At 35.9% G+C, this 27,897-nt stretch overlaps 1 protein-coding gene across 5 annotated transcripts in view; it reads left to right on the forward strand.

The window, feature by feature from the left end:
- OPA1 (OPA1 mitochondrial dynamin like GTPase) overlaps nt 1–23,288 on the forward strand; it is a 56,642-nt gene extending 33,354 nt beyond the window's left edge. For all 5 annotated transcript variants that reach the window (XM_042799798.1, XM_042799795.1, XM_042799815.1 and 2 more), the window contains 5 exons: nt 226–342; nt 1,586–1,679; nt 2,977–3,087; nt 20,733–20,806; nt 21,324–23,288. In XM_042799798.1, coding sequence (XP_042655732.1) covers nt 226–342; nt 1,586–1,679; nt 2,977–3,087; nt 20,733–20,797 — 387 coding nt within the window. In that variant the 3' untranslated portion in view covers nt 20,798–20,806; nt 21,324–23,288. The remainder of the gene's footprint in view (nt 1–225; nt 343–1,585; nt 1,680–2,976; nt 3,088–20,732; nt 20,807–21,323) is intronic.
- Nucleotides 23,289–27,897: the final 4,609 nt, after the last annotated feature.

A 27,897-nucleotide genomic window follows, 5' to 3' on the forward strand; every position in this document is an offset into this window, starting at 1 on the left:
TAGATTTTTTTTTTTTAATTGACAATCATCTGTAATGTTTGCCAAATGTAACTAACACATTAATCATATCCCAGTTGCAGACAAATTGCTGAGAAATATTTAAACATATATTACATGACAGCGATAGTGGAATTTGGAGTTACATTTTAAAATTAAATGTGATCATTAAACTATGCACGATAGTGAGTGTATGTATTTAGTCAAATTGAAGTACTGTTTTCCTAGATTAAAGACACGTGGCACCAAATTTATAGAAGATATTTCCTGAAGACTGCTTTGAACCACTGCAATCTATGTCGAAGAGGCTTCTATTATTATCAGAGGCATTTTGTGGACTCAGAGGTAAACTGAAGAACTGTACACTGGTGTTTTGCCTTAATATTTTCATCTCAGTTGAAAAAAGATTCTACAAATACTTTAAACTAGCCTAACCTTTCTTTTAAATCCTTTACCTTGAGATAGCTGGTGATCTTAGATATGTTTTACATAAGTCTTGTAATTGATAAAATGCAATCCTGGTGCTAATTATATAAAATGACCACTAGATATCAGCCTTGACATAAATATCTGTTAGTTATCAATGTGTACTGAAAATACACTGTTAAAAACAGTATTGTACAATTATTGATATCTTGTTGTTATCCATTTCTCCCACTTTCCCACTGATAGTTATTTACCTCACTGATATGAAAAACTGAGAAATCATTAAGTAAGGGGGTTTATGGGATAAGTATGATAAACAGGTGTTTAGAGTTAATGCTTGGAACCACATGTGATCAACAGGAAAAAAAAAATATGGAGCTTACAAACAGATCTTTTAAATGACTTTCCAGTTTTATAAACCCAAGCTTGTGCAACAAGTGACAGTATGCATGAAATCACACAAAGAAAATAAAATGCAGTTTTCTTACCATTATATTTTAAATCAAAAAGAAATTTTTGGAAATGCAGTGCTCTTCACTTTCTGTGGAGTATTGTTTTACCTTTTAATAAGAAACAATGATCCCTGTGGAGCCAGAAATCTTTACTACTGATAAATACCTTTGCCTGTAAGAGATAAGAGGGAATGAGACCATAAAGATCTGCCTCTCTGGGACACTTCACCTCCTATTCCTGTTACTGTCTTTTTAAGATGTCCTAATGTGAAGTCAGTGCACCCTTCCGCCATCCTTGCAGGTGTAGAAACTGTCTCTCCTGTTAACAAATATAGCCCTTGGCCCAGCATTGGCTTCAGAAGCATTTGTCAGACAGGGAGTCACAACATGGAGTTCAGCTGTTGGCTTTCAATGTGTTTGTTATGAACAAGGGTGGTGGTTCAGTATTAGGTTATGCTCACCAGCCTGCATACAGTGTGTGCAAATTGTTTTTCAGTGGTACCTCTCAATACGTCTTTTTCTGTTGAAAATGGTAGATGTAAAGGCGATGCAGTGTATTAAATAGGACTGACACAGTTCTTTAAGTATTGCAAGATCAGGGTATGTATACATGAGGTTACAGTTGCTGCTAAAAGTGTCAAGAGATTCTTGTAAGTGTAGGATGGTCACTGGCTGTCAGAGATCTGACGCTACAACTTCCCTCATTTCAGCTCGAATGTAATGATATTGTCCTCTTCTGGCGAATACAGCGAATGCTGGCAATTACAGCAAATACACTGAGGCAGCAGCTTACTAACACTGAAGGTAAGGCTCGTAGTGACTTCAGGTGTCTGAAACAAAAAATTGTTTAGAAATTTTCTAGTGTTCCTCTAGCTATGTGGTCCTATCATGTTTAGCATGGCTAGCTGATTTTTGTATCCCAATTAGATAATTAGAAGGTGTAGAGTAAATAGAATTTGACATTCTATTTACATTAAAGGATTTAGTGTAAATAGAATGTAAAATAAGACACTCCCCAGTTTACAATATTTTCAGCTTACATATTGCCAATTGTCAGTATCTTTTTCCAAGCAGAAATAATTTCAATAAATAGTGACTATATTCTTTTTTCTCAGGTCAATCTGGCTATAGATTTTAATTTTAAAATGTTTGATGTAAAAACTCAATTCTAGTGTATTTTTTAAAGCCATGCAAAATGTGGCATGTAATAGCTAGACAAGCTTATACAAAAATAAAGCATCATTTATAGAGCAGTCAACTAATGCCATGGAACAATTACTTTGATCTGGAAAATAGTTTTCAACCTGCTTCTTGAAGAAGGTGCAAGTAAAATCTTTGAACCTTGTCATGTGATGCAAGTTTACCCTTCATGGAGAAGAAATTGCCCCTAAATGTAGAAAGCTAGGTCCTGTCTCTTCAAACCACCTACCTCACTGACAACTGCTGGGCTGAAAATTGGCAAGTTTCACTAGGAGGTACTCCTCCGTCTAAGTATTAAAGGCAAGGATATGACTGTTAAGGTAGACATGATACTGCTTTAAAGAGCTTTTGATTCCTTATAGCCTTATATACAGCAATGTGTCATCAATTCTTCAATACCACATTCTGCTGTCATCATTAACTTATTTTTCCATCTTTCACCTTTAATTGACTTGGCCTTGATTCATCTGAAGAGAGTGATGTTGATAGTGAAAGTGTAACTGTTGAGAAGGAGGCAGCAAGGATGCTTAAAATAAAAGATTTGTTGGACACACGGTCTCCGAGAAGAAACTGCTGAATTTAATAGACAGCAAAGCAGTCTACAGATACTTTTATTTCCTCCTAAAAAAGTCATCCAATAATAATTTAATCCAGAGAGAAGATATCCTTTGAAACTTAAACATCTTTCTCAAAGCATTTACTGCCTTAATGGCCCAAACAAGGGGCTTATGTATTCAGAAGTTTGCCTTTTCTCCAACCAGATTAGTTCGTCTGATAACATGTACTACATCTCCCACAGACCTTCCCAAAATGCTGTCCTCAGGTCATTGCAGGTGCAAAAGTGTTACCACTCACTTTGGGGTTTTTTTTTTTGTTGGTTTGTTGTTTTGATTTTTTACAGTAAGGCGCTTGGAGAAGAATGTAAAGGAAGTGCTGGAAGATTTTGCTGAGGACAATGAAAAAAAGGTCAAGCTCCTAACTGGCAAGAGGGTCCAGCTTGCAGAGGATCTCAGTAAGTACCTACTCCTATAGTGTTTTGGAACTAGCTTGAAATTAGGAAAATTCTGACCGTTGTTCTTGAACAATGTGATATGGGTTGTTCATGTGCTAGTATTTAATTAATATCACAAATGGATTTTTTCTTAAATAGGTCAGATCTTACAGATTCAAAAGTATAGTGTGATAAAACAACATAATTTACACTAGATGTAAATTCAGTGATATAAATCTATATAATCAGTATATTGAAAAATGTATTTAAAACAGAGTAATATTGTAAACAGAACTTCTTGTTTTTCTAGTACAACAAGGATAATCCATACCTCAGAGACCTGTCTCCGGGTGATTCAGTCTTGACTGTGTTAAGGAGGTTCTGATCCCATCTTTTAATTATTGGGTGAAATACACAGCCTTCCCACATATAATATTGACTTTTAACACAGATTAGCTGGAAATGCCCCTGACTTACTGGACAGCTCATTTTAGGCTATGTATACAGAAACAAAACATGTCAGACATGAAGATCTAATGTGTTGTGCTTATTAAGCTGAGATGACCATTATATTAAGAGATTTAACAAGGAAGAAAATCTAGCAGATTTAACCTTCCAGAAAGATTACAGTAGTTTAAGGCTTTGAGTCACACAGAAAGTGCAAAGGGGTTTTGTGGTTAACATAGTAAGATTTTAAACAGTTTTTGAAAGTTTTTAAGGGGACAGTCCAGGCTGAGGTGATAACTCCTGTTGTCCACCTGCATATTCAGTAATGTTTAGCCTGACTTTTAGCTGATGGGATTTGCTCTTGCACATAGATTGTTGGGATTTTGGCAGCATTCTGCTAATGTTCTCTGAGACTTCCACTTAAATCCCAGCTGTACACCTGGACTGGTAGCAGGGGGAGGGGGGGGAGGGGAACAATACTGTGCAAAAGGGGAAAGAAAAGGGAAAAGAAGAAAGTTTGTGGTAAGTAGAGTAAATAAAGGTAAATAAAGTTGACATCACAGGTGACCTTTCTTCTTTAGACCTTTATTTTGTGTTTGATGTAGAAATTCATTTTCTCTTATAATATGGCTTTGAATATTTAATTCAGAACAAACGAATGCTGTGGTCAGTGTTTCTTCTTTTTTTTAGCTATATTCTGTTATCCAGGGTTCAGTGGGACAGAGAAGCCTTCAATCACTTGTTAGTTTCCCGTCTTCCTTTTTTTTTACATCCAAATGTCTTATAAAGCAAATGTTTTGCTTGCTATAAACTAATAATCTGAGAATTTGTTTTTGATAGTGCTGGTTTGGTTACATTGGAAGAGTTACTTTATTATTGGAAGTATTGTTATTAAAATCCCAATCAGTTATGGTATTTGTTGTCCTTTGGAAAGTGTTGCTATAATAATTTGGAGTTGTGAGTAGTATTTTTAGTGAATCTGGGGCAAATTGTCTGGTTTTCTTGACAGGTCTATGAAACAGCTGGTGTGACTATGTAATTTATAGGATAGGTTCATAATTCTATCCAAACATACTGTGTTGATTTTTAGAGTAGGTGGAATGTGTTTTACAAAATAAGGCTTTTTCCCCTCTCTGTATATATGTTGAGAAAAAACTCTAGTGGTAGGTTGTATGGTAGGAAACAGATAATTAATAAGGAAGTTATCTCCTTTTATTAGTGAGCAGTGCTGCTTGCTTTCTTACTTTGATGCTGGATGTTAATTTTTTTCCTGAGAAAATACTAATATAGAGTGCAACTTGGTGACTTTGATTTATCCTTAAATATTCAATGTTTCAAAACAAGTAAAGGAGCACTAGTAAATACATAATGTTTAAATTAATCTGTCTTTATTTTGCACTGAAATTGACTTGGAATTTTTTCATTTTCAGTTTTGCTTCTCACCAGCATCATTAATAAGCTCACATTTTCAAAGCAATAACAGCTGGAGTTGTTATTTGTAAACTAAGACTAGATCTGTAAGAACAGCAGGTCTGTGTGTTTATATTTGTAAGTATCTGTGTATTAATATATATGCTTCAAGCTTGTAGTATGCATTTCATAAATTACTATGTAGCAAAACCACTGCACTGTATTTCTTTAGGTTCAGAAGGTCACAGATCCCACATGCATTATTCTAAGGAAATAATTGCTATTTGGTATAAACCAATGTTCTGTTTTATTGTACCTATAGGAAGATTTTAAAACTACCACTACTTAGTTCTGTAGTCAAATCAGCAATGTTCTCTCTACTTTCTGCATGCGAATCAATTATAATTTTTAATGGACAAATGACAGGAAAAAGGGATTTCTTTGTATTTCCTTTTGTGAATAGAGTGCTTTTCTGTGGTGCAGGGGTTTTTTTATCCTCTCAAGACAGACTTTGATAGCACAGAGCATTGAACTCCCAGATGGCTATACAAGTAATTTCCTTCTTACAGCATTTAGTGATGGTCAGGACTCTGCTTAAGGAAAAAAAATCCTGACTCCCACAACAACACATTCATAAAGTATTTGTATTTTAATTAAGAATGGAAAAGATCTCCTGAATCTTGAAGTCCAGTCTCTCTCTGTTCCAGGCAGCTGTGTTTATATAGCCCAGCTCATTCACATACCTTGAGCTCCATCTTTAAATCAGTTAACTTGTGGGGCTCAGTATTCACACTGAAAACATGTTTCAGGATGTCAGTCCTCTGGTTACAAACAGTCTTTTAATTTCCAGTCTAAATTTGTAAAGTTGAGTCTGGGATTAGAAACTGTAATTTGAAATCTAAATTATTCATGTAGCTGAAGTTGGGACACTTGCTCTTGATGCTGATGATACAACAACACTGTCTGACGTCTGTTACATCAGTCTTTCAATGCTGAAACACTGGCAGTTTTATTGTTTGTTCAGGATACTGGTTAATGTCAATCTGTTTCTAACATGGGTGACCTAGTCTCATAATGAAAGCTTATATAAGACTCAAAACCTGCTCAAGTAAGCTTTGTTATCTGTGTACTACAGTCTTGAATGGTATTTTAACTCTATATGTGAATGTTCCTTGATGAACTTTAGGCCCTGCATCTTGGTGCTTCTTGGTGTTTACTTCTCAGGTTTTATTCTGATATTTTAAAGAGTGCAAACAGGTCTTTTTGAAAAGTTTCTAACAAGTTATATCTTTTATAATGTACTGAAGGTTGCTTTAAATGTAATGTGAATGTATTTCTTGTAAGTATCATCGTGCTACTGGTACCAGCAAACAATTACTATGTTTATGGAAAGAAAGAAGCCCTAGGTCTAGAGACCGTCTAGAAGAAAGGATCATAAGATACACAAAGGGACAGAACAGAAGATGTGCAGCTGAATTGGAAAAAGTTACTTTGAAAATGTCCTAAGATGCAATCAGTCAATAAGAATACCTGTATTGCAAGAGGCCCATGGTCAGTGTATCCCTGTGTCCTGTCCCTGGGTACTTAGGGAGCAGCATAGGAACAGGTTAAGCATACAGCAGTACTTTCCTGGTATGCTCTCTCAGCATCTAACAATCTGTGGTTCCTAATCCTGAGGTAATATCTTTGTGATTAATAGCCATTCATGGATTATTGTTTCTTTTTTTCCTCCTGTGAATTTCTCTAATTGCTTTTTGAACTCATGTAAACTTTGGCATCTGCGACATCCTGTGGCAATTAGTTCCAGAGTTTAACTACACATTGTGTGAAAAAGTACTTCTTTTGTTTGTTGTTGAGCCACCTGCCAGTTTTGTTTGGTTCTCTTTAGTTCTTGCACTGTGAAAAACATTCGGTAATCTTTTTTTATTCGTTTTTTGTGCCACTCATGACTTCATAGATGTTTATGAACCCACACTCGCTCTTCTTTTTCCTTGCTTGAAAAGTTCTCATCTGTGTAGTTGTTCCTTGCATGGACATTGTTTCATAGCTTCAATCAGCCTTGCCACTCGTTTCCCCCTTTTTAATTCTGCTAAATCCTTTCTGAAATGAAAGAGCAGAACTGCACACAATATTAGAAATGTGTCTGCATTATGGATTTATACAGTTGCACTGTATTATGATGCTTTCTGGTTTTTAATCTGGTCTTTTTACAGTAGTTCCTTGCAGACCATTTCCTTTTTGCCTGCTTCTGAACAGTGAGCTGATGGCTTCACTGGAATATCTGTTATGACTCCAAGTTCTTTTGTGAGAAGTAACAGCCAGTTCAGAGCCCATCTGCCTAGTCATCTTCCATGCTATGTTTTTAAACTGTAGGTACAGATGTTTATTGTTTTGCTCGGGATGCAGAAACATGAGGATATTGCTGTCTGTCTATTACATGTCTAACTGGGTACTTCAGGCATATTCAGCAGTTGGTTGGAACCTGTTTTAATGCAGTTGTAAACAACCTCCCTCACACCTCTAGTCCATCATTTATAACAAAGTTCTTCACCACAGTTGTCTGTCAGTTGAAGAACATACCCAGGTCTTTCACCCTACCTTGGATAGCCTCATCAGCAACAGGAAGAACTACATTTACTTTCCAGTTGGCACATGCATCTTAATTGTGCTCATTGCTGAAGGACAAAATGTTTTTATTTGAAACTCACTCCATACAACTTACTATTTTACTGTATGCTTAGATAAATCAGTATCTTACATCTACTGTGTGCTAGCTTCTGTAAGAAGCAAAATGGGGTAGAGGGAGCTAAAAGCACAAAAGTAAATATTTTAAAAGGAGAATTTCCACTTATAAAAATGCCTCTTGTCAGGACTGCCCCATTTGTATTTCAGGTTTTAAGTCACTGCTTGTGGCTGGAAGGAAAATCTCGTATCTAATGGTGGCAAGTCAGTTCCTTCAAATACCTATGACTGTGTTATGCACAAGTGTGTGTAGCTGTACACAAAGCTTTTCCACTTTATCTTGGTTTTAAATGTTAACTACCCTCTGTTTCTACAATACCTTAGAAGATGGATCAGTCAATATATATCCTTTAATTCTATCAGTAATACTCTTTTATAGTATATACTGGGTTACACTGTTTTTTCCTGTATTCGTGTGTAACTTTTCCAAAGTGATTGACACTAAACATTTATTCAGGCTGCCTCTGAACTTGCTGAAAGGTTCTAAATTTTAAATTCATTTTTAAATGGTTTTCTTTTTCTGCAAAATTTATTAAAACATTAAAACTGCTGCTGGTATTTGCTGAGTTTCAGGATCTTTTTGATGGCAATGCTAAAGTGGGTTGATTATTTATACAATTCTTTGAGGTCATACCTTTCCTAGAACTGTATAGTTTTAATTATGTTTTTCAGTATTGGGTAATACATTTTTTTTCTAGGAAGAAAATAATACATATGTGAAATAATATAATTTAAAGAGAATATATTTTCTGCTGCTTTATTTTTAACACAAATGATATAGTAATTTTGGCAGAAATACTCTATAGTTCTATGCAAAAATGATAGCATGTGGATAAATCTTAACTTTATGTAGATTACTTTTTAACATGGCTTTTTTTTTTTTAATGTTGGGCTCCCAGTGAAAGGCTTCCCAGAACTACCTAACTGTTTCCGGAATTCCACTCTGCTGGACTTGCTCTTTTTAGATAAAGGGCCAAAGCAAACTTCCTCAAGTGTGAACTTTGTACCGTAATTAAGTTGCCATACAACTTTCCAACACAAGATGGCAATAAGCGGCCTTGATAGGAGTGGGGAGGCTGAGCATGCAGGAGAGCTGAGGCCGAGCCTCCCATCTCTGGTTCCTGTTTTCTGTTTTCTTGCTTTTTGATGCATGAGCATGGCTTAGGCAGTGGGCATTGGTTTCTTGGGAGTTAGGCTTTTTCCTCTGGAAGGAAGATGCTATTGCCTAGCCGTGTCCATCTTGTTTTCCACTCTGGTTTTTTTGTTTGTTTGTAAAATTTATGAAGATTGTAAGGGATGGTCATTTTTTCCTCAGTTACACATTTCTTATTAGCCTGGAAGGTATTAGTTTAGTAAGCTTTGTTACTAAAAAACTGTTATGAACTGAAGGAAATGGGATCTTCCACTGTCTTAGCCTAAACCTAAGCTATATATTCATATTGCAGTAGCATTTAAAACATGCTAGGTGGTGCACATGTACACTGAATATGTAAGGTGACTCCTAGCTTCAGGCAGCCAGCAGGAGTTTTGCCACTGACTTCACTAGAGATGAAATTTCACAGACCCCAAAGAAATACCCATGCTCTATCTTCACTTATTTCTTCTCCTTTATACATTTTAAATATCTAAACTATGAATGTTACAAAGGCATCTTTTATGTACACAGGATAAACACGTATAAGGGTGGTACATACAAAGCATCTTTCATAGGTCAGCATACTATTCATCCAATATCCTGTTTCCTCACAAATTAAAAAACAAAAAGAAAACCCAGAACTTCCCCAAATTATAAGTAAACCCATGTGCATTTACACAGGGAGAGTCACTGACAGGAGGTGGGAAGGGACTTGTGGAATGCCTGTGGAAACTTGATCCTGAAATTACTAGGTATGAATGTGAAGGGGTCAGCCTCCAAGTTCGTTTGTCAGTAATAGTGACACCTGTACAGGTGTCATGGGCTAGCTGAGACTTCATTCTGCACAAAAGCTTTTTGAGACTTTTGAGGAGTGAGCCCTCCCATGAAGAAAAGATAGCTTAGGGCCATTTGTTTAAATTCTGTCATACATTTGTAAGGTTTGAAATACAACAGTTCGCAGAACTTAATTATTTTCTTCTAAAGACTAAAACATATAAAAACTAAATAAACCAGTGTTACAGTAAAATACTTTCAAGTTTTATATCTAAAGCCGTTGCTTTAAAGTCACTGCATTAAATTTTTAACTTACTTTTTTTCTTGTTGAATCCATTAGTGTTGAATGTAAACCTTTTGCAAACTTTCAACATTAATGATTTAATATCATATATGCATATAATAAACTTGCTATTTTAATGAAGTTAGAAAGCTAATGTTAGCTAAGGTTGGTACTTGCATATATATGCAAGTTGCTGACTCAGGATCTGGAATTCCTGTGATGCATTTGGCTAAGCTGAGTGAGCTCTGTCGTGTCTGTATGTAACAAACTGATTTAAATCCAAGCAAGTCTCCTTTTTTGTTATGCATTTATGCAAAGTTGGGGATAAAGTCTGTGAGCTGTACTTTGGAGATGATAACTTGCTCTGTGGCTACATTTTTTTTTTCTTTCATTGCTGCTAGCTGCAGAGTAAAAACATTGTGTGAAATTAATCCTATGTTGTAGACATTACTGTAGCCTAATTAAATTTCAGTCCCTTGAGATGACTGTCAACACTATCTTGATTTTACCTCTGCTCTGCACGATACTGTTGATTACATGTGCTCCTTAAAATCATGCTTTGATTTGGCTTTTCTAAAGCCTTTGCTTCCATTTTCTCTTCTATTATGAGCTTCAACTTTTTTAAAAGGTCACAGTGTTTCATAGGGGGCAAAGCTCAGCTGTAGGGGGAAAGATCTCTCAAATAAGCAGATCTTAGGTAATTTTCCCCTGGAAACCAGAGACGGACTAAAGAGCTCAAAAGGCTGTTACTAGTCCTTAAATCAGTCTTTCAGGTGCTTGTTCAGAACGAACATGGGTTTTGGTGTTTACATAGTACAGAAAAAAGGACATAATTTTGAAGATATTTGGACATAGAGCCTACATGTTGTCCCCCACTGCTCAAAGACAGACATGGGGAAGAAGAAGGCATCCTAGGAAATCCAAATAATGGAGTAATTTATTAGAATCTTTAGAATTAGGATTATTTTGTGCTCTCATTTCTTCAATGATGCTTGAATGTTGGAGTTTTAGAAGCTACATAAGTAAAAATATGGCCACTTCAACTGAATTGTCTTGCAACTATGCAGCAGTGAGGAACACTCTCTCACAGTCTGATCCCAATTTAGCAGAAGATTACACCAGAAGATGTTGTGGCCTTCTCACCAGACAGAAGCAGGGCAGCCATTTCCCTGTGGGAATCACCAAACAGATCTCTGACTTCGGATAATCATGTGCAAGGTAGCTGCTGTCTTCACAGTTCCCTGCCAGCAGCTTCCCCCAGGACATTAATATAGCCTGCATCTTATCAGGGGTTGGTTGTCACTTAAAGCACATTCATTTCTGCCCAAATCTCAGTCAGTCAGGTAAAGTGCTCGTGCGGGCCATTTGTGTCTGGTGAGTTTAAGCTTGTGCTGGTGTCACCAGTGTGCTGGTGGCAGAATCGCTCCTGTGCTCCCTTTGAGCTCTGTAGAGGTCCTGGTGCTCTGTGGCGCAGGAAGTCAGGGGGCAACGTGCTTGGAATCAGTCTGCAGTTGTGTCTTCACTTTCCCCTACCTTTGAACATGAGCAAGTCAACAACAATGCATCCTATTATTTTTAGTAGATTTGCTATCTTTCTGGTACTTTATTAGAATGAAAATTACTTATTTTTGCAAGATTATAATGTTTTTAATTCCATATAGATAACTTGTGAAATTAACCCAAGCAAGTGTGCTGTGACATGTAAGACACTGGTTGAATGTTTAAGTTTTGGTTTTGTTTTTTCCTTTCTCTCTGAGCTATGGGGCAGCTGCATGAAACTAATGAATTAAAACCAGAAGAATGTGTAGGACGGTCTGTGTCAAAGTGCAGATAAGGTAGTTCCTGCTTTGTGTCATGGCAGAAAGTGCTTTAAAAAGCTCCATCTTCTCAGAGAGGGAAGTAATCCTCAAGGGAGAACATATATCACTTATAAACCTCCTGTGATGGAGTGATGGTTTACTTAAGAATCCCAGATGACCAAAGTCTGTCTGCTATGACTTCTTAACGTTATTGATGAAGAGTTAGGCACTGATGTCCAGATTCTAAAATGGATCCTTATAAAGTTCAGCACGTTTGTCACTGACTAAGCGAAGCCTATCACTTAAAGTTGACATTGAAAAATAATGATAAACTGCTACATGAGTAATGACATATTTAATGCCTTTTAATCTTACCTTAGACCTATATCCCCTGTACTTAAGGGTCATTCTGATGGTGTCTGCCAAATTTATTTTTTTTCCTAAAATTTCCTTAATGATGCAAGGATCAAAACATCTAATTGGATGGTATTTTCTTTTTAGTACTGGTTGCTTATGAGTATACCTATTAATCAAAATTTAAATAAATACTTATCATGGAGAGATTACTACTTGCATAAATGCAGACTTCTATACTGACCACTGTATGTATTTGTTTTGAACTAGTATGGAACTGTGGGGTGTAACATTCACCTTTCGAAGAGCTGGATATGTCAGTGTCGTGTATGTTGCACATTGTTAATGTTGTAGTGGACTCCACTTTGCTTTGAATTTGGAAGTCTATATAAAAACAAAAGGGAAGGATGTATTTTCAGCCAGGAATGATAACAAAGACAAAATAATAGAACAACCTATGTTTCCTCAGGGCATGATGACTTACGTTTCAAACTACCAAAAATGAAATTTTTTATTATGATCTCAAAACTTCTCATCACCATTTCACTTTCCAACATCGTATTTTAGAGACTTCCATATAAATAGTCCTGATAGCATGTTTTATATTAGCTAGGTAACTGTAGAGTATGCTTTATTCTGAGTGGAGAACCAACATGAATCAGCTATTTCTTATGTTAAAGTCTTTTTACAGTTTTATAGCCTTAAGGCTACAGTAGCCTTTACAGAACTAGTTTACCTTTATAGCTGTATATGTCCTTTTTGCTTAAAAAAAAAAAAAAAAAAGGTAAATCTTTTGTTTTTATGACACTGGATGAATCATTGTGTAGTATTTCTGGTTTGCCTTTATACCTTTCACTATTCCCACCCAAAATAATGAGCACCATCATGTTCTGATTCATTGCAGCTTAACAGTTTTGATTTTGAAATTAAATCTTTCTGTGTCCATAAATCTAATTCAAGATACGTGTCTGTTTTATGAAGTTGCCTTGTAATTCTGCTACTAAACTTCTTCTAGCTGTCCAGTAAGCAGCACAACTAAATTCTGTTGAAAGATTGAGTAGTTAGAACAGTTTTAATTAAAAATCTAAGGTAGAGACAGCGGACTAAATGTGCCCAAGAACTACCTTGCTATTGCTGACATTGTGACTCTTGTAAACTTGCAGCTTAATATAGATTAACAATCATTCGTACATTAAACTAACCTCAATGACAATATAGAAATGTATAATAGTTTGTGACCTCACATGGTAATACTTAGTCCCGCTTGTCTACAGAAAAGAAACTGATGTGTAACCTGTAGAAACATATCCTGTATAAAGTCAGTAGTGTACATAGTTGTCAGTTTTGCTTCAGCCCCACACTTCAGTTCTGATATGCTCTGTCAGAGACAGAAAGACTTTGTGCTTGCCAGCCTGAGGAGCCCCAGGGACTGCTCCAAGAAATGCTGTCAGGTTCTGTTCAACTGAGGAGGGGGCAAATGTGCTGTTGAAGCCGTTTCATTAAACTGCAGAGATCTCGCTTGTGAATCTGGGGCAGCTATAGATCAAGACATTGATTGATTAGTAATCTACAGTTTCATCAGCACAGTGCACAGTTCCTGTTTCTGGTGCTAAAAAGCATTACTAGTAACGCTGAAATAATGTTCCAGTGCTCAATACCTTGTAAAAATAGCTGAAGTGTTTTCAGACGAGATCTCTTCTACTGCTGCCTGGTTATCTTTAGTCTGAAATAAAGGTGATCCTGTTTTGCACAGGCAGCTGATAGCTTTGCTTAGATACGATATACAGAAATTAATAATTAATATGATATAATACTTGCAACAAAAGTGACTTCAGTGATGGCAGCTGTGTTGGTTTTGTTTCTGTCTAAAATGACTTCTTAAGATTTTTATTATGTTTCTATAGCAGACTAAATATACAATCTGGAGGTGATCTTTTCCTGTTTTAGAGGTGGATTTACCTACAATAGAGAAAAGACAAAATGTACATTAGATACCTATCTGTCTTTGTGGGAAACAGGCTCTTTGACGTTTTCTCCTGTTAGTGCCATGAAAAAGGAGATTTTCAAACATGTCACCAGCAGGCAGTTGATGAACTCATATCCATGAAATTGATATGTTGACTGACCCTTGGAGATTTTAACAGTGATACTAAAATAACATATTTAGTGCCTTGTCTTGTTCTAGGGTTTAAAATAAATATTTCTGAAAGGACACTGAAATATTATCTTTGTCTATTTAATAATGAAAGCATCTCACCTGAATCTACTTGGATAGTTAGAGCATGTCCTTGTCCTTCTCAGTGTCTTTCTGGAACTGGTAACTGGAAAAAAGGAATGCTAGATGTTACTCATATTAAAATACCTTTTAGCTCGGGATGACAAAGGGATTTAAGGCTAGTAGAAGAGTTGTCAGTAACTCTGGTGAATATAATGGTGGATATCTAGGTTTTTATGTCTAGCAATGGGAAGCCTGATTTAGAAATGTATTTACAACATTTTTGTATCATAATTATCCCACTCCAGTGAGCATACTTTTAAATTGGAATTTATAGAAAGAACTCAATTAAACTGGCTACAAATTAAAATCTCAATATAGATTGCAATACATAGAAGAAACAATTTGTAACAAAGGGAAGCTACTATGATCTATCATCAGTTAGCATCTTCATTCAGTCTAACTACTAGTAACTAAAGAGTATGCTAGCTATTTTCTGCAAGCTTGCAGTTTAAAGCTGTATATTTTTAATGATTCATTGATTTATTACATGAACTATTATAAATTCCATTTAAATTTTTCAGGGTTCTGCAGTGCTTTTATTACACTAATGAGCTAATTGTTTAAGAATCATTCACATGATTCATCTTGATGCTCAGCCTTTTTTAAAAAACTTTTAGCTGCTGAAACTCTCTTGACAAACTAATATTTATAACAGTTTGACAGCAGGATGAGGAACAGCGTTTGTCTTTGTAACAGCTTAAAGAAAAGGCCTTTCCAGCACCCAGCCATGCAGTTACAATCTTGACCTCTTATGCTGGGAACATACATACAGCAGACAAGCAGCACCTCCCATGTGTTTTCTTGACCCTTTGACTGTCCATTCACTTCCCATCTGTTTTGCAGTCTTAAAGGAACAGAGGGGGCCCTCTACTTATAAATCTGTCTTTGCAGCTGATAAATGATGTTCTGTCTCTTTAAGGGCAGCCTGGGTGGTTTTCCTGTCTCCCCCCCCTCCCCCCCCCCTCCCCCCTTAAAACTTTAGTTTTACTCTTGGCCTCATCCAGAGGAAAATATGATATGTGAACAAGAGGAAACTGGCAAAAAATGTGATGGGTAGTTTCAAAGGATTTTCTAAAATTCAGCAGGACATGACCTTGCAATGATCAGTAAATTACAGCAGCTGTTAGGCTGTGGTTGTGTGAGATATGAGAAAGCATGTTGATGCAGGTCTTGTAACTGTGGATGTGAAGTCTGCTTCTAGGGCATTATCTGAAGTGGCTATGAGCATGCTGCCTCATACTATTTAAGCAAAAAGTAAAGCCCTTAGAAAATCCAGGAATGTGGTACAAAAGGCTGAACTCTGAAGAGATGCTCATGCCCACCCCACCCCCTTCCTCCACCTGGTTGCTCATAGCTGGTCGTATACAACTATGGGGTTTGTGTCTTAGGTAGCCCTAAGCTAAAATTCAACTTTCAATCAGAAAGTGTGGATCAACATTTCCAGTTTTTAATGGGGTACTTCTGGGCGTTCTGATGAAATTTGACTACAGTCTGGGCTTTCCTTTTTACTAGAGGAAAGATGATGCATTCCCAGCAGTAAATTCAACATTTCTGCCTCTATGGTTAATTAACCATAACACAGAAGTAGCACAGCAAGCAGTGAGAATATTTATAGGCAAGTAAGGGATTAAGAAAGGAAGGAAGATTAAAAACAAAAAAGAGGGGGGGCGAACTAAGGTCTAACCACAATCCAAAGCAAAAAGAGTAACAACCGTGAGCTTTCAGATACCAAAGCCATGTAAGCATTAGTTGGAGGTAGAAATCACTTCAACATAGAACAGGAGAATTTATAATGAGGTCTTAACACATTTGTATCATGGTTGTTTCATGCTGTAAATTTCATCAAAGTACAAAATAAAGATGGATCTGTGTCCAGAAAGATTTTACATTTTTTCTTGATGCTGCAGCTGCAATTTGATGTCATATGAGCAAACTCATAAACAGGGGAAGGGAAAGCTTTTTGCTTTGCCTAAAATACTCATGCAGTTTTCTCCCTGTTCTGGCAAACAGACATGAACATCTTTAAAAATTCTGTGCTAAAACCATTTTTTTTTTTTTACAGATAAGTATGTATGATTTGAATGTCTCAAAATTCACTTATCTTCAGAAGCATAAGCAAGACAGGTTTTGTGGGCAGAGGCAACATCTATTAAACCAACTGGAAACTATCTAGAATATTCTTGTTACTTAGAGCATGGTGGAAATAAATCAGTAATGCACTTTGCTTTTGTGATTTGTATTTAATATTATTTTGAGATTATTTGGACTTATATTGGGAGACTTGTTTGATAATTTAGCTGTTTCATTTTAGCAGTGATTCCCCAGCTTCTGCACTGTTAAATAGTAGTTAAACTCAGCTGTCTAAAGCAGCGGTCAGTAAGTGAGCACTCCTGGTAAGACTGAATATTTCAGGAGTTTTCCTTCTGACCAGTTTATGGTTTCAGGAAAAGCAAACTTTTATCAGTGGCTGTGTCTTTCAGAGTATCCAAGTCCTCATTACAGATCAATTAGTCTGGTTTTGAGCCTTTTAGATTTAGGATCACGATTAATGAAAAGAAAATGAGTGAGTAGCAATATTATTTCATGTGGAGATAAGGAGAGACTGTGCCTGAATGAGACTCTCAAGACATCTGAATAAAGAATTTCCTCATTCTGTCAGTGAAGTTTTATGAGATATGGAGGAAGGATTATGGGAATATTCATGACCAGATCAAGAGGCATAATGAGTTGATGTATGAACCAGCTTATCTTTTAGGTAAACATGGGGTAAATGGGGAGTAGAATAGCCATTCATTGCCTCTAGGCCTGTGAATTTTACTGTTCTAAAGATGGAAACAAGGGTTTAGTTACAGTTATTCTTCCTTGATTTCATTTGATTTTTGATCACTGTTTAACAGGTGCTGGAAGAATTATGTATTTGTAACTTCAGGTCTGCATTAAAACTACCAAAGACCACGTGTCTTTCTAGAATCCAGTGTAAGCAATAGTATATCTTTAAACTTCCATAGTACTGTATAATAAGAGTGGAGTACTTTAACAGCCCTCTATTGAAGCATTGTATAACAGTGCTGGGGTAGTTCAACCTGTTCAAAGATAATTTGCTAGCAAGCTGAATACTTTTAATCTGTGGCTCACTTGTACATGGGAAAACACAGTATCACAAAACATAGAAACAACAACAGGTCACCTTTGTCTATCCCTTAATTTACTATATGAGAATTCTTACCTGAAACGCAAATGATGTTCTGGGTTTTGCATGTTGATAAACCTTCCTCAAAACAAAATGTACTATAATTTACAAGTTTAAGTCACTAATATTTTGATCTAGGTGTCAATCAAAACCCTGCAAATATGGGTACACAGAGGAGAGAGTTTCCCTAAATAAAGATGGGCAACATCTGACTCCTGAATTGTAATGATTAATTGTTGTTCCAATTGCAATGTCATGTGGTGCTGATGAAACTATGGGCAATTATCCCAGAATTGCAGACCCTGCACTTGCAGTCATTAGAAGTTCTGCACGAGCATTTATATTTACTGGTTTATTAAGATTAGTATTGTGTAAATGCATAACTCTGCCATTAGCCTATTTTAAAAGTAAACCAATTTAGCAGACTGCTGCTCTGTGCTACAGAATGGACTTGTGGGGGAATGTTACAGGTTGGCTGGGGTCTGCTGCTGCAAAAGGCTTTACTACTGCTAAGAATACAGGGCATAGCATGAATAATTACAGCTATTTGGCAGTCATTGTAACTGTTCTTTTTTAAGAATAGCCAGCATGTTTTTTCAAAGTATTAAATTACCTCAAGACCTCATAATTATTACGGTTAAGCAATCATTTCAATTCAGTCCAAGTATAAAAACTAATAAAGTGCTCTTAATATGGAGCCAATTTTAGTATGTCTGTTCTCTGAGCAAACACAGCTGATTCAGTATATTCTGGTGGAATACATATTTGCTATCCTGTTATTTTAATATGCCCTAATCAGAAAATTAAAATAGATTTTGTTGGCACAAACCTTTTTTTTTAAGGGTGAAATAATAATTACAGATTTTTGCTGACGCTATTAATTTTCAGGACTGGAATATTTCATTAACAAGAGGTTGAGAAGGGAAAATATTTGCATTTAATACTGCTAAATCTGCCTACTTTCACTGAGTCTAATGGCTTGATCAATATAAAGAACATACTTGGAGAAAGCGTGTAGCAATTAAAAAAATAAATCCACATCAAAAATAAAGCTACTGAAAGCACAACATGAAGAGATCTTCTAGGTCATGAGATATAATCTCCAGTTATCACTGGCAGCTGATGCTCATTTTGGAGAGTGAGGTCCAGGATTAATAATTTCCAAAAATGTGAACTCTGTCCAAGGTAACAGGACATTATTTCAAAGGCTAATTTTGTAAATGTACATAGAGCACCGGTATCGGGAGCCTAGCTAAGTAGTTGCCTAAATAAATGCCATAGAATTAATGTTTTCATTGTGCAAGTAGTACACAAACAATACATATTCTCTTTTTATTTAAAAAGATAGTAATGAGAACACTTTGAATGTGCTTAGTAAGGAGAAGTGATCATGGGACTACTTTTTTTTCATCAGCAGCTTTTCAGAGATTTTCTCTGCTGAGCTGAATTGAGGACATTTTTTACAAATTTTTTTTTTTTTCCTGTAAAAATCTGCTACTGCTTTTTCTTAACTTCCAAGATACAGCTTTTGCCCTCACACTAACTGTAATCTTCATTTAATATAAAAGTACTTTAAACAAAATCAGCCGAAATTCAAGTAAGTTCTTTGGTGTTTTCTTTAGGACCCAGAGTGTGATTCGGCCCCACTGTATATCTGTGTGTGTAGATAAGCACCATTGGGGAAGGGGACACTGAAGTGTTGAAAGTATAAGTGGTTTGTCCTTCATCACCTAAGAACTGCATGATAAAGATAGAAGTTTGAGATTTCTTCATCCTCATGCAGACCATTTTCCATATTTTATTTCAAATGTTAACTAAAATTCTCTACTTTTGTTAGAACAGGACAACAGGGATTTATTGAGGTTTTATTATTGTTATCATTATTATTATAATTATTCGAAAATAGATTTCATAACTGTCTGTGGGATTGTCACTTTGTTACTGGATGAAACTTTTAGTTCCTTTAGCTACAGTCTTAGAGCATTCTCTTTGGAGGTCTTTTTTTTCCTCCACTCATGCTTATGTATTCCATTTAAGGCTGATTGTTTTATTTTTCTGTTTTGCTGTTTTTTAAGCTCAGCAAAGCAAGTTTATAACATATGGTATTGTTAAAGAGAAGAAAACATTAATAAAAGATTAAAAAAAAAAAAAAAAAAAAGCTCAAACCTTGTATCTCATACAAGGGAACATATGGCTTTAATCCAGTAGTATTTTTAGCTTGAAAAAAAAATTTTTGTCTGTGTTTATGCTCATCTGACTTATTTTTGTCTGTCCTACTGCTGTCCCCCTGTTCCTTCAGATTCTGAAGTACGTGTTTTTTCATGGCTATAATCACACACAGGAGCTTCAAATGAGGATGTGGTGAGAGAGAAGCAGGAAATCTTGCAGTCTTTGGATTCCAACTACATTCTAAATCTTGCTTCATAAGCAATTTAATAAATCAAATAGGTTATATGATGACAAGTGTTGTATGGAATTGAGAAAAGAGTGGAAAAAAGCCTAAGCCCCTGCATTTTTCTCAATCAATATTGCCTTTTCATTCTTAGTAACTATTTGTAGTTGTGCTCAAGTTGTGTTTTTTTGTAGAGAAATAAACTCCCAGCTTTAATATTTATATAAAACAAGATTCTGCCCACATCCATCTGGTTACTACTGAAATGCAAGGAAATAAAGTGCAAGTTTTAAACATTCTTAACTTGTGCATGCCCTTTTGAATAGGTGCCTTGAATACTGACCTTTGGTTCCCTGAAATTCTCCCTGCTGACAGGGCACTAGTTTTTCATAATTTTTAAAATTATTAGTAGTGTTTGTGACACTTGCTGTGGAGAATAAGGATATTTGGATAAAAGAGAAAGGGATTGGTGAACATTATTTAAAAGATAACAACTCCATACATGTTACACGTATACAGTAGTTCTGGTGTGCATGATCTGATGAAAATTTCAGGTTTTTGGAATACAGCATTTCTAGTATTGGATGGCTTTGGTAAATTTTTGAATTATTAAATCACCATGATACTCATAAAATATGTTTGTAGAAGTTCTTCAAATGGGACAGGGTTTCATTTCTTCTGATACAGAAAAATGTCCTAAATCTTAATAATTAAGAAACTAAATGCATAGGGTGATATTGACGACAGCATTAGTTTTTGTTCATGTTTACAGGTTTGTCTTCTGGTTTGTTTTTTTTCCTTTCTGAGCATGTCCTTGATTAAGTGGTAGGTATTTGAACAATAATCTTTTTATTTCCTTCAGAAAAAGTTCGGGAAATCCAGGAAAAACTTGAAGCCTTCATAGAAGCTCTGCATCAAGAAAAGTAGATTGTTCAAGTAGGTAATCATGTTTAGATCATAAAAAGATTGCTACAAGTTTCTCATTGTTCAGTATAAGATTATTATCCATCTCTTTTTAAATACAGACGTTATGAAAATTCCTCCTTGTTTTATTCCAGTGCCTGGCTGATGATGCTTCTTCCTTCTAATCTGCAGAACTGTACTTTCAGCTTTTACACTACAAGCAGTTATGAAACTTAGTAGAAAGACAGTTACTAGCTAGTCATTGTGATATTGTGAAACACTGCAGGCTATTCGATTAGTCTCAGTTCATTATTTTTATCTGTGTTAGGAGAAAGGCATAACTAGCTGGAATCAAAATTAAGGGAATACTTTCCTTGTCTATAAAAGCGTTTTGATTCTTTTTTTTTTACTTAAAGGCTCTGTGTGTTGTTAGCAAAAATATTTGCATGCAGGTAATTTCCAAATTTGTTCTGTATTAATTCTCAAAAACATAAGCCTAAGTGCTGTTGTATTTGCACACATTTTAAAATAATCTCCTTTGTTTCAACAGCAACTTTACACAAGAATGCAGCCATTTCCAGGATACCTTGCAGAGAGAGGACTGAATAGAAATGGCTTTTGTGTCCCATTCTCTTTCGTATCTTTTGAGGAGAATCCTAAAATGTTGGAGGAGAAAGAAAATGATATCTCATGGGATTGAAAAGTTCAGTTAAAATCCACCTGCTGTTTTAATTTTTGAACCTACATGCACATGACAGAAGAATCTGACTTGTCTGTCAATGAGATGGCTTGGAAGCTTGCTGAAGTTGTACATTTAAGGTTTTTTTCATGAAAGGAAAAAAGCTTTTATTTTTGACATCTGTCTTGTAGGGTAGAGCTGGATCAGATTCATAAAATGATTTTATCTGTTGTCATTTTCTTGCCTGCAAGTGATCCTGGGAGTTTGACATCAAGTTTTAGTATTTGTATGTACATTAAAATGCCCTTCTGAGTAATGTCATTTGTATTTGTTATACTCTGTGTTGAAGCATTCTCTGATCACACTGGTACAGATTTAAAAGCATGGTATTGAGATCTTGAGAGGAAGTTGTGGATTTTGTTAAATTCCTAAACTCTTGAGAGACATCATCCAAGCAATTCTTGTAGTGCTTTCAAGTGAAAGTACAGACTGCTATTCAGTGACACCTTAAAAGGTTTGTCTCAGGAAATAATGTCAACAGCTGCTTCTTTTACCCATTCTTCCCTAAGATATGATGTTATTCTTGAATCATAGCCGATTACATTTCTGGGATTGCACAGACTCTGATTTTCTTATTAATTCCTCCCTTCATAGGTACAAAATAACCTGATTGAGTACAGGTGAAATGTAGAAAGATACTCCATACAATTCCAACTTGTCCAACCTCCTTAACTAAAAAAGGAAAAGTATAATCAATTTCATTTTTCTAATAGCTACTGTAGACCAAAATCGCTTTTATAAGAATGTTATGCACAAAGTGCTTCCACACCCACGTGGTTTCTATCATTCAATATAGTAAAAATAGTAAGTAGTCTTTCTTTTACTGCCTTACAGTTTTGCCATAGAAATGTCGCTTCTGGCAAATTTAAGCATGATATAGGCTCTGTATCATAGGTGCCTGGTGACTAATAACCACCATATTTTTCTGCCCACACTTTGCCATAAATGATCTGGATACACTTCTGAATACTTCTGTGGAAGAAGATATTAGGCCAGAAACAGTTTGGTTTCCAGTTGTCTGATTATGTACACTGAAAAATTGGCCTAGATTTATTTTTCCCTTTTGAAAAGGCTTTCAGTTTTGATGTGTGGCAATTAAAAGAGAGGAATCTGAACATTTTCCAACAGATACTGTTTCTGTTTGCTCTCAGAGAAAACAATACAAAATTTGGTAAGATGTTCCCCAAATGTTCAGACATAAAATGTTTAGTCAAGTGGACAAAAAGTTAATGTTTAACCATTCATAAAATGGTGTTGAAAGGTTAAGTATTTCAGGGTGATCTAACTAAGTGTTTGGGGATTTTCTGTTTAAAATTACTTTCTGAAAATGAGTGTTTGAGAACAAAAAAAAAATGAAAAAAAGGCTCATGTCATCATCATTCTCTGAAAGAAACTTCAGAAATGTAAGTTTGCACAATTCTGAAGGCAGAGTCCTTAGGTTGTATAGCAAATGAAGTAAGTCTGTACTTGTGTTAAATTCTTCTTTGTAAAAAACATACAAACAAAAAAACAAAAAAAAAAAACACCTTTTGCATTTACCTAGAGATCACTGTTTGAAACTTCTGTGTAATGTAAATGTTGCAAAATGTTGCATCCAGTGGCCCAGCATTCATCTCTCTTAGTGTGATGTTCCTGTAGTTCTAGTTCCAACTTCTCTGTGCTGCTCATCTAAGACTTAGCATGATGTATTCCATGAAAACTAGGTATTTATTGAATAAAAATGTAACTGAAGGAGTAATAAAACATGGGGTTTGAACACAGTGCTGTTGCACCTAATTCAGAAGTCACTTTGGCCTTCTTTTTCTCATTTGTTAAATTGTGAAAAAATATACTGTTAATGATATTAAAATGTCTGATTCAGAAGTGCTGTGTCAGCACCAACTTAGTGGTAATTGTGTTATCTTTTACTATATAAATTAATTATTACATTAGCACTTATGCAATACATTCAGACAAAGAAGTCTTCTGAAGAATCATTATGTTGAAAGCTTATCTCTGGAAGTTTAGATAATAAACTGATGTTCAAAGTATAAATGAAGACTGGTTATGTAGTGTTAGTTTCAGGTGCATTGAAATAGGCTTTCTGAATGGGTTTGAGAATTAAAGACCAGTCAGTTTACCAATCCATGAATTCAGGAATATATCTTTTTTCTTTCAGATGAAGAAAAATTTTACAAAATCAGTTGGAAAAAAAAAACAAAAAAATAATCACTGTAAAACTGTGGTACTGAAGCTGTTGCGTATTTGGTCCACAAAGCTTAAATGGCACACATGGGCATGCTAGGATCAGTGAAGGATTATAACTCTACATTGCATTAACTTGATTTCATGATTAAACTAACCAAAAACAGTCTTGATAAATAAGCAACAGGTAATTTTATACTGTTCTTTATGGGATTTTATGTTAAGGTTAGAGGAAAGAAGAGTTAGGGCAAGTTGTGCGTATCTCACTAGTAAGTTAGCTTCACTTAGCAAAAGTAAAAATGGAATCAATAAGTGCTATTAGTTGGCCAAATCAAAATTGCTCCTTGTAAGGAGTATCCTAGTAGATAGTTAGCTGTAGTTATGTTAAGCAGCATAAGAAGGATGTGCTGATTATTGCAACAAATTTTAGGTAGCAATCACAATTATTTGAACTGTCACTAAAATTCATGTGATACTGAAAAGTATGTTAATCCAAACTGTTTTGCACAAGTTCAGGATGCTTTTCTGTATTACCTATACTACCTTCACATTCTGCATAAAGCAATTTATTATAAGGAGCAAAAACTATCCTGTAATTTCTGTGGCTTTTTGAGATTAGGGAGGGGATCAGCAAATGCAAAAGTAATTATTCCATAAATGGACATTTCATTTCTAAAGCATGATGTTTACTGTCATGTAGCTATAGTAAGATACTACTGTTTTTCATGAAATGAGATGTTTGAGGCAAGGTTTAAATATTAATGGCCAGGTTGTTTTTTTTTTTCTGTTGCTTCTTCAGAAAAAGATACGAATGGTGCTTTTTCAAATGTCAAGAATTATTCCAAGTGGTTACAGGTAACCTCATCCTAAATTATCAGACCACGAGAGAGATTAAAAACTTGGAAATGTGTAGAAGTGTCAAAAGCAAGCATAGTTAAGGTAGAGGGTAGAAATGTCCAGTGGAGTTCTTAGTCATTACAAACATACTAGTGTGCTCTGTTTCACCATCAAGGATATATTAATTCTGACTGAGCGTATTTTGAACCTAAACTGAGTTATGATATATTTCCAAAGCTAAATTTTAGAGAATTTACTTTTCATATATCTTAAATGTAACTTAGTAACTCTTAACAATTGTATTTAAAAATATGAAAGAGATTTCATTGCTTCATTGAGAAACGTTGAAATATGGGATCTCCAAGTCAGACCCAGGGCCCCTTGAGTCAGTTAGAACTCTGTGTTCTTGGTGGGATTTGATCCTAGAGATGTCTGTGGGATATTTTTATGTCAGTGAAGGTGTTGCCATATGAACTGTGATGATACCTCTGTGTTTTTGTGGACTTGCAGCATGAGTTTTCTTTGACTATTTGGAATGTGTTTCTAGGTCTTGAGGTGATTTAGGAAATGTTCCAGTCATGCTTCCTCACATGGATGCGATGTATGATGGTGAAGATGACTTGGATATTTGGGTAGCTGACAAGAACTTAGCATGTATGGCTATCTGAAAAAACAGCAGCTAATAAACTAGCTTCCCATATTTTCCTTTTACTTTCATTTCCTCAGGAAGCGTATGACTAGAGAGCTCCATTGACTGAGAGGTAGAAACCTGCCCATTTCCAAAGCCTGGAGAGAAAGCAGAGGTTTAACTACAGTTCTGATTAAAAACTACCATGCTAGCCTGAACTACTGTATTTCCAGTTACTGCTGTCCTGTGTACAGACATGGTTCTTGATGCTTGATTTCCAGGCTAGGAGATGTTTTATTCACACTCTCTGATCACCTGCAGAATGGAAATAAATATATTTTTCTATAGAGCTTAATAATTCACTTAAAGATGGGGGGGGGGGGGGGGGAAACACAACAGTACTTTCATCTTGACATGAAGATTTCAAGCAATCTTAAATCTTGAAGGATTCTATCACTTTACTTGATAGGATGCTCTTGCAATGACTTACCATCTCCAAGGTACTTGTTTATTTTATGTTATTTTTTGATGTCAGTTTAGAGCTATTGGATCCTGGTCTATTTTGTAATTAGCTCAGTAATCCATCTTCCCTTGCAGAAATCTTTACAGACCATGATTAATCACTTGCTAGCTTTTATTCAGTAGGATAAATAAAATGTATTGTAAAGCCCTTCCAAAATGGGTCCTGTGTAGTCAGATAACTCCTCCTAAAACTGTAGTTTGTCAAAAGTGCTGCATATTCTTTACGGATGTGATCACAGACCTTTTACAGAACAAGGCTGTCATCAAGAATTTTTCAGTATAAAATACTATACAAAATAAAGGGAAGAAGCATGATGATACAGACTGTAATGATTGTTTATGCTGTAGTGCTGGAATGGAAAACCCACACAGATCTTGATACACAAATCTTGCTTGCATCTGCCAACACCTCAGTGCTGTAGCATATCAGAAGGTGAAATTATCCAAGCTGTTGTTCTGTAAGAAATGCTAAAAATCACAAGCGTGATTTTAGTCTTGGCTGTAGAAGTGATTCAGGAAATAGTTCTGAAAATGCTTCTGGAATGGCTTGTGAAACAACTGGAGCGCCAACCTCAGAACTGTTCTAAAAACATTTCTGAAATCAACTTTAGGTAAGTTCCTTGGGTTAGTGCTGTCAGTGGGAAACGTTTCCAGAAGGGGCTCTAGAAGTGATGGTGACAATAAGGCCAAGAGTTGTGTCAAGCATCTGTTTCAGTGTTTCTCGAATTGACTCTCAGTGGGGTTCTAGACATGGTCCTGGAGATGAATCCAGAAATGAGCTGTTCGTTGGCTGTGGGACTGATTCTGGAATTGTCTCTAGGTCCTGTTCTAGGCCCAATTCCAGAAGTATTTCTAGACATTTCTGCTGAAAAGCTGTTTACTGTGCATAGCTACAGATAGTTGTGTGTGTTGCAGAACACTGATAGAAGGCTGTTTATTTATTGCTGCTGGAAGACTGGAGGATCTAAGAGGGCTTCCAGAGCAGTGCATCCTATCCTGTGTGTCAGCTTCACATTCTGACTTTAAAACAGATTTTTGTGACAAACCAAGCTTTGTTCAAGCTTTTCACCCAAAGGACAATGATGAACTTTTTGAAGGTTAATCAGAGTGGTGCATTTATTAACACGTTGGATTATACTATTCCTAATATAGGGGAAGATGTGAAGTTTGAATCAAAAGAGTATTTTATAATGAATTTTATAACAGAAACAGGTTAAGTGTTGTATCCTCTTTAACGTTTTAGAGACTTTTTTTTCAGGAAAGAGCTGGGCATCACTGGACAAGACTGACAGCTACCACGTCATTAGAACTGCAAAGGACAAGCACATTGTGTTTGTGCTCTATTACTATCAACCTTACCATTTGGCAATGGTATGAACTCTACCCTTGACTATGAATCTGCACATTTGTGTTTCATAGACGAGCATCTCTTCCATTCTGGGAGAATACAGTAAATTGCATAACAAAATCCTCTTTAGATCTAGAAATTATTTCACTATGGAAATAATAACCAAAGATCATTTTCACTTCCATTTCAAGCAGCTGTTCTTTATTTGCTAGCCTCATGAAATAAGTGTTAAGGTAACAGTGTGCCCCCTATATTTAAGAACATTTGAAGTAATATGTTTCCTCATCTCCACAAACCAGTTGCCTATGGCTTTTGATGTTTAGAGATGGAACATTCATGGCAACCTTCCTTACAATGAGTCTGTTCTGGTTCATGTGAAAATCAACATCCTTTTTTGTGTTGCTGCCTGACAGGATGCTACAATACTATTAGCATTTGCAAAGGGTTTGCTCTGTCTAATAGTGCAACCCCCAGATCACAGGCTGCTCAGTTTGTGTTTCTCTATTATGTGAAAGACACAAAGAAGCTGAAGGCTGGCAAAGGCCTGTCAAATCTTGTCATGTAGCGAGCGACCCCAGAGCTTCATTCTGCTTTATATCATCCCTTGTTCTCCATCCCACCCCTTTCCTTGAATGGGCTCTGAGGTAGGTAAATGAATTCAGCGGTATGGTAGGCGGATGATTCCTTTCTGACCTCATTCCTGTACCATTTGTTTCCAGGCTTGTCGGAGGGAAAGGGACATATCTGAACCTTTTGTTTCAAATAATTTTCTTGCAGGTTGGGGAGTTAATGCAGACCTTGTCTGAACTTACCCAAGCAGAAAGTATTCTGAATACAAGTCATGACACGCTTGGTCCCTTGGAATA

Source organism: Tyto alba, unplaced genomic scaffold, assembly GCF_018691265.1.
Source record: "Tyto alba isolate M040663 unplaced genomic scaffold, T.alba_DEE_v4.0 Super-Scaffold_10, whole genome shotgun sequence".
Classification (NCBI taxonomy): domain Eukaryota; kingdom Metazoa; phylum Chordata; class Aves; order Strigiformes; family Tytonidae; genus Tyto; species Tyto alba.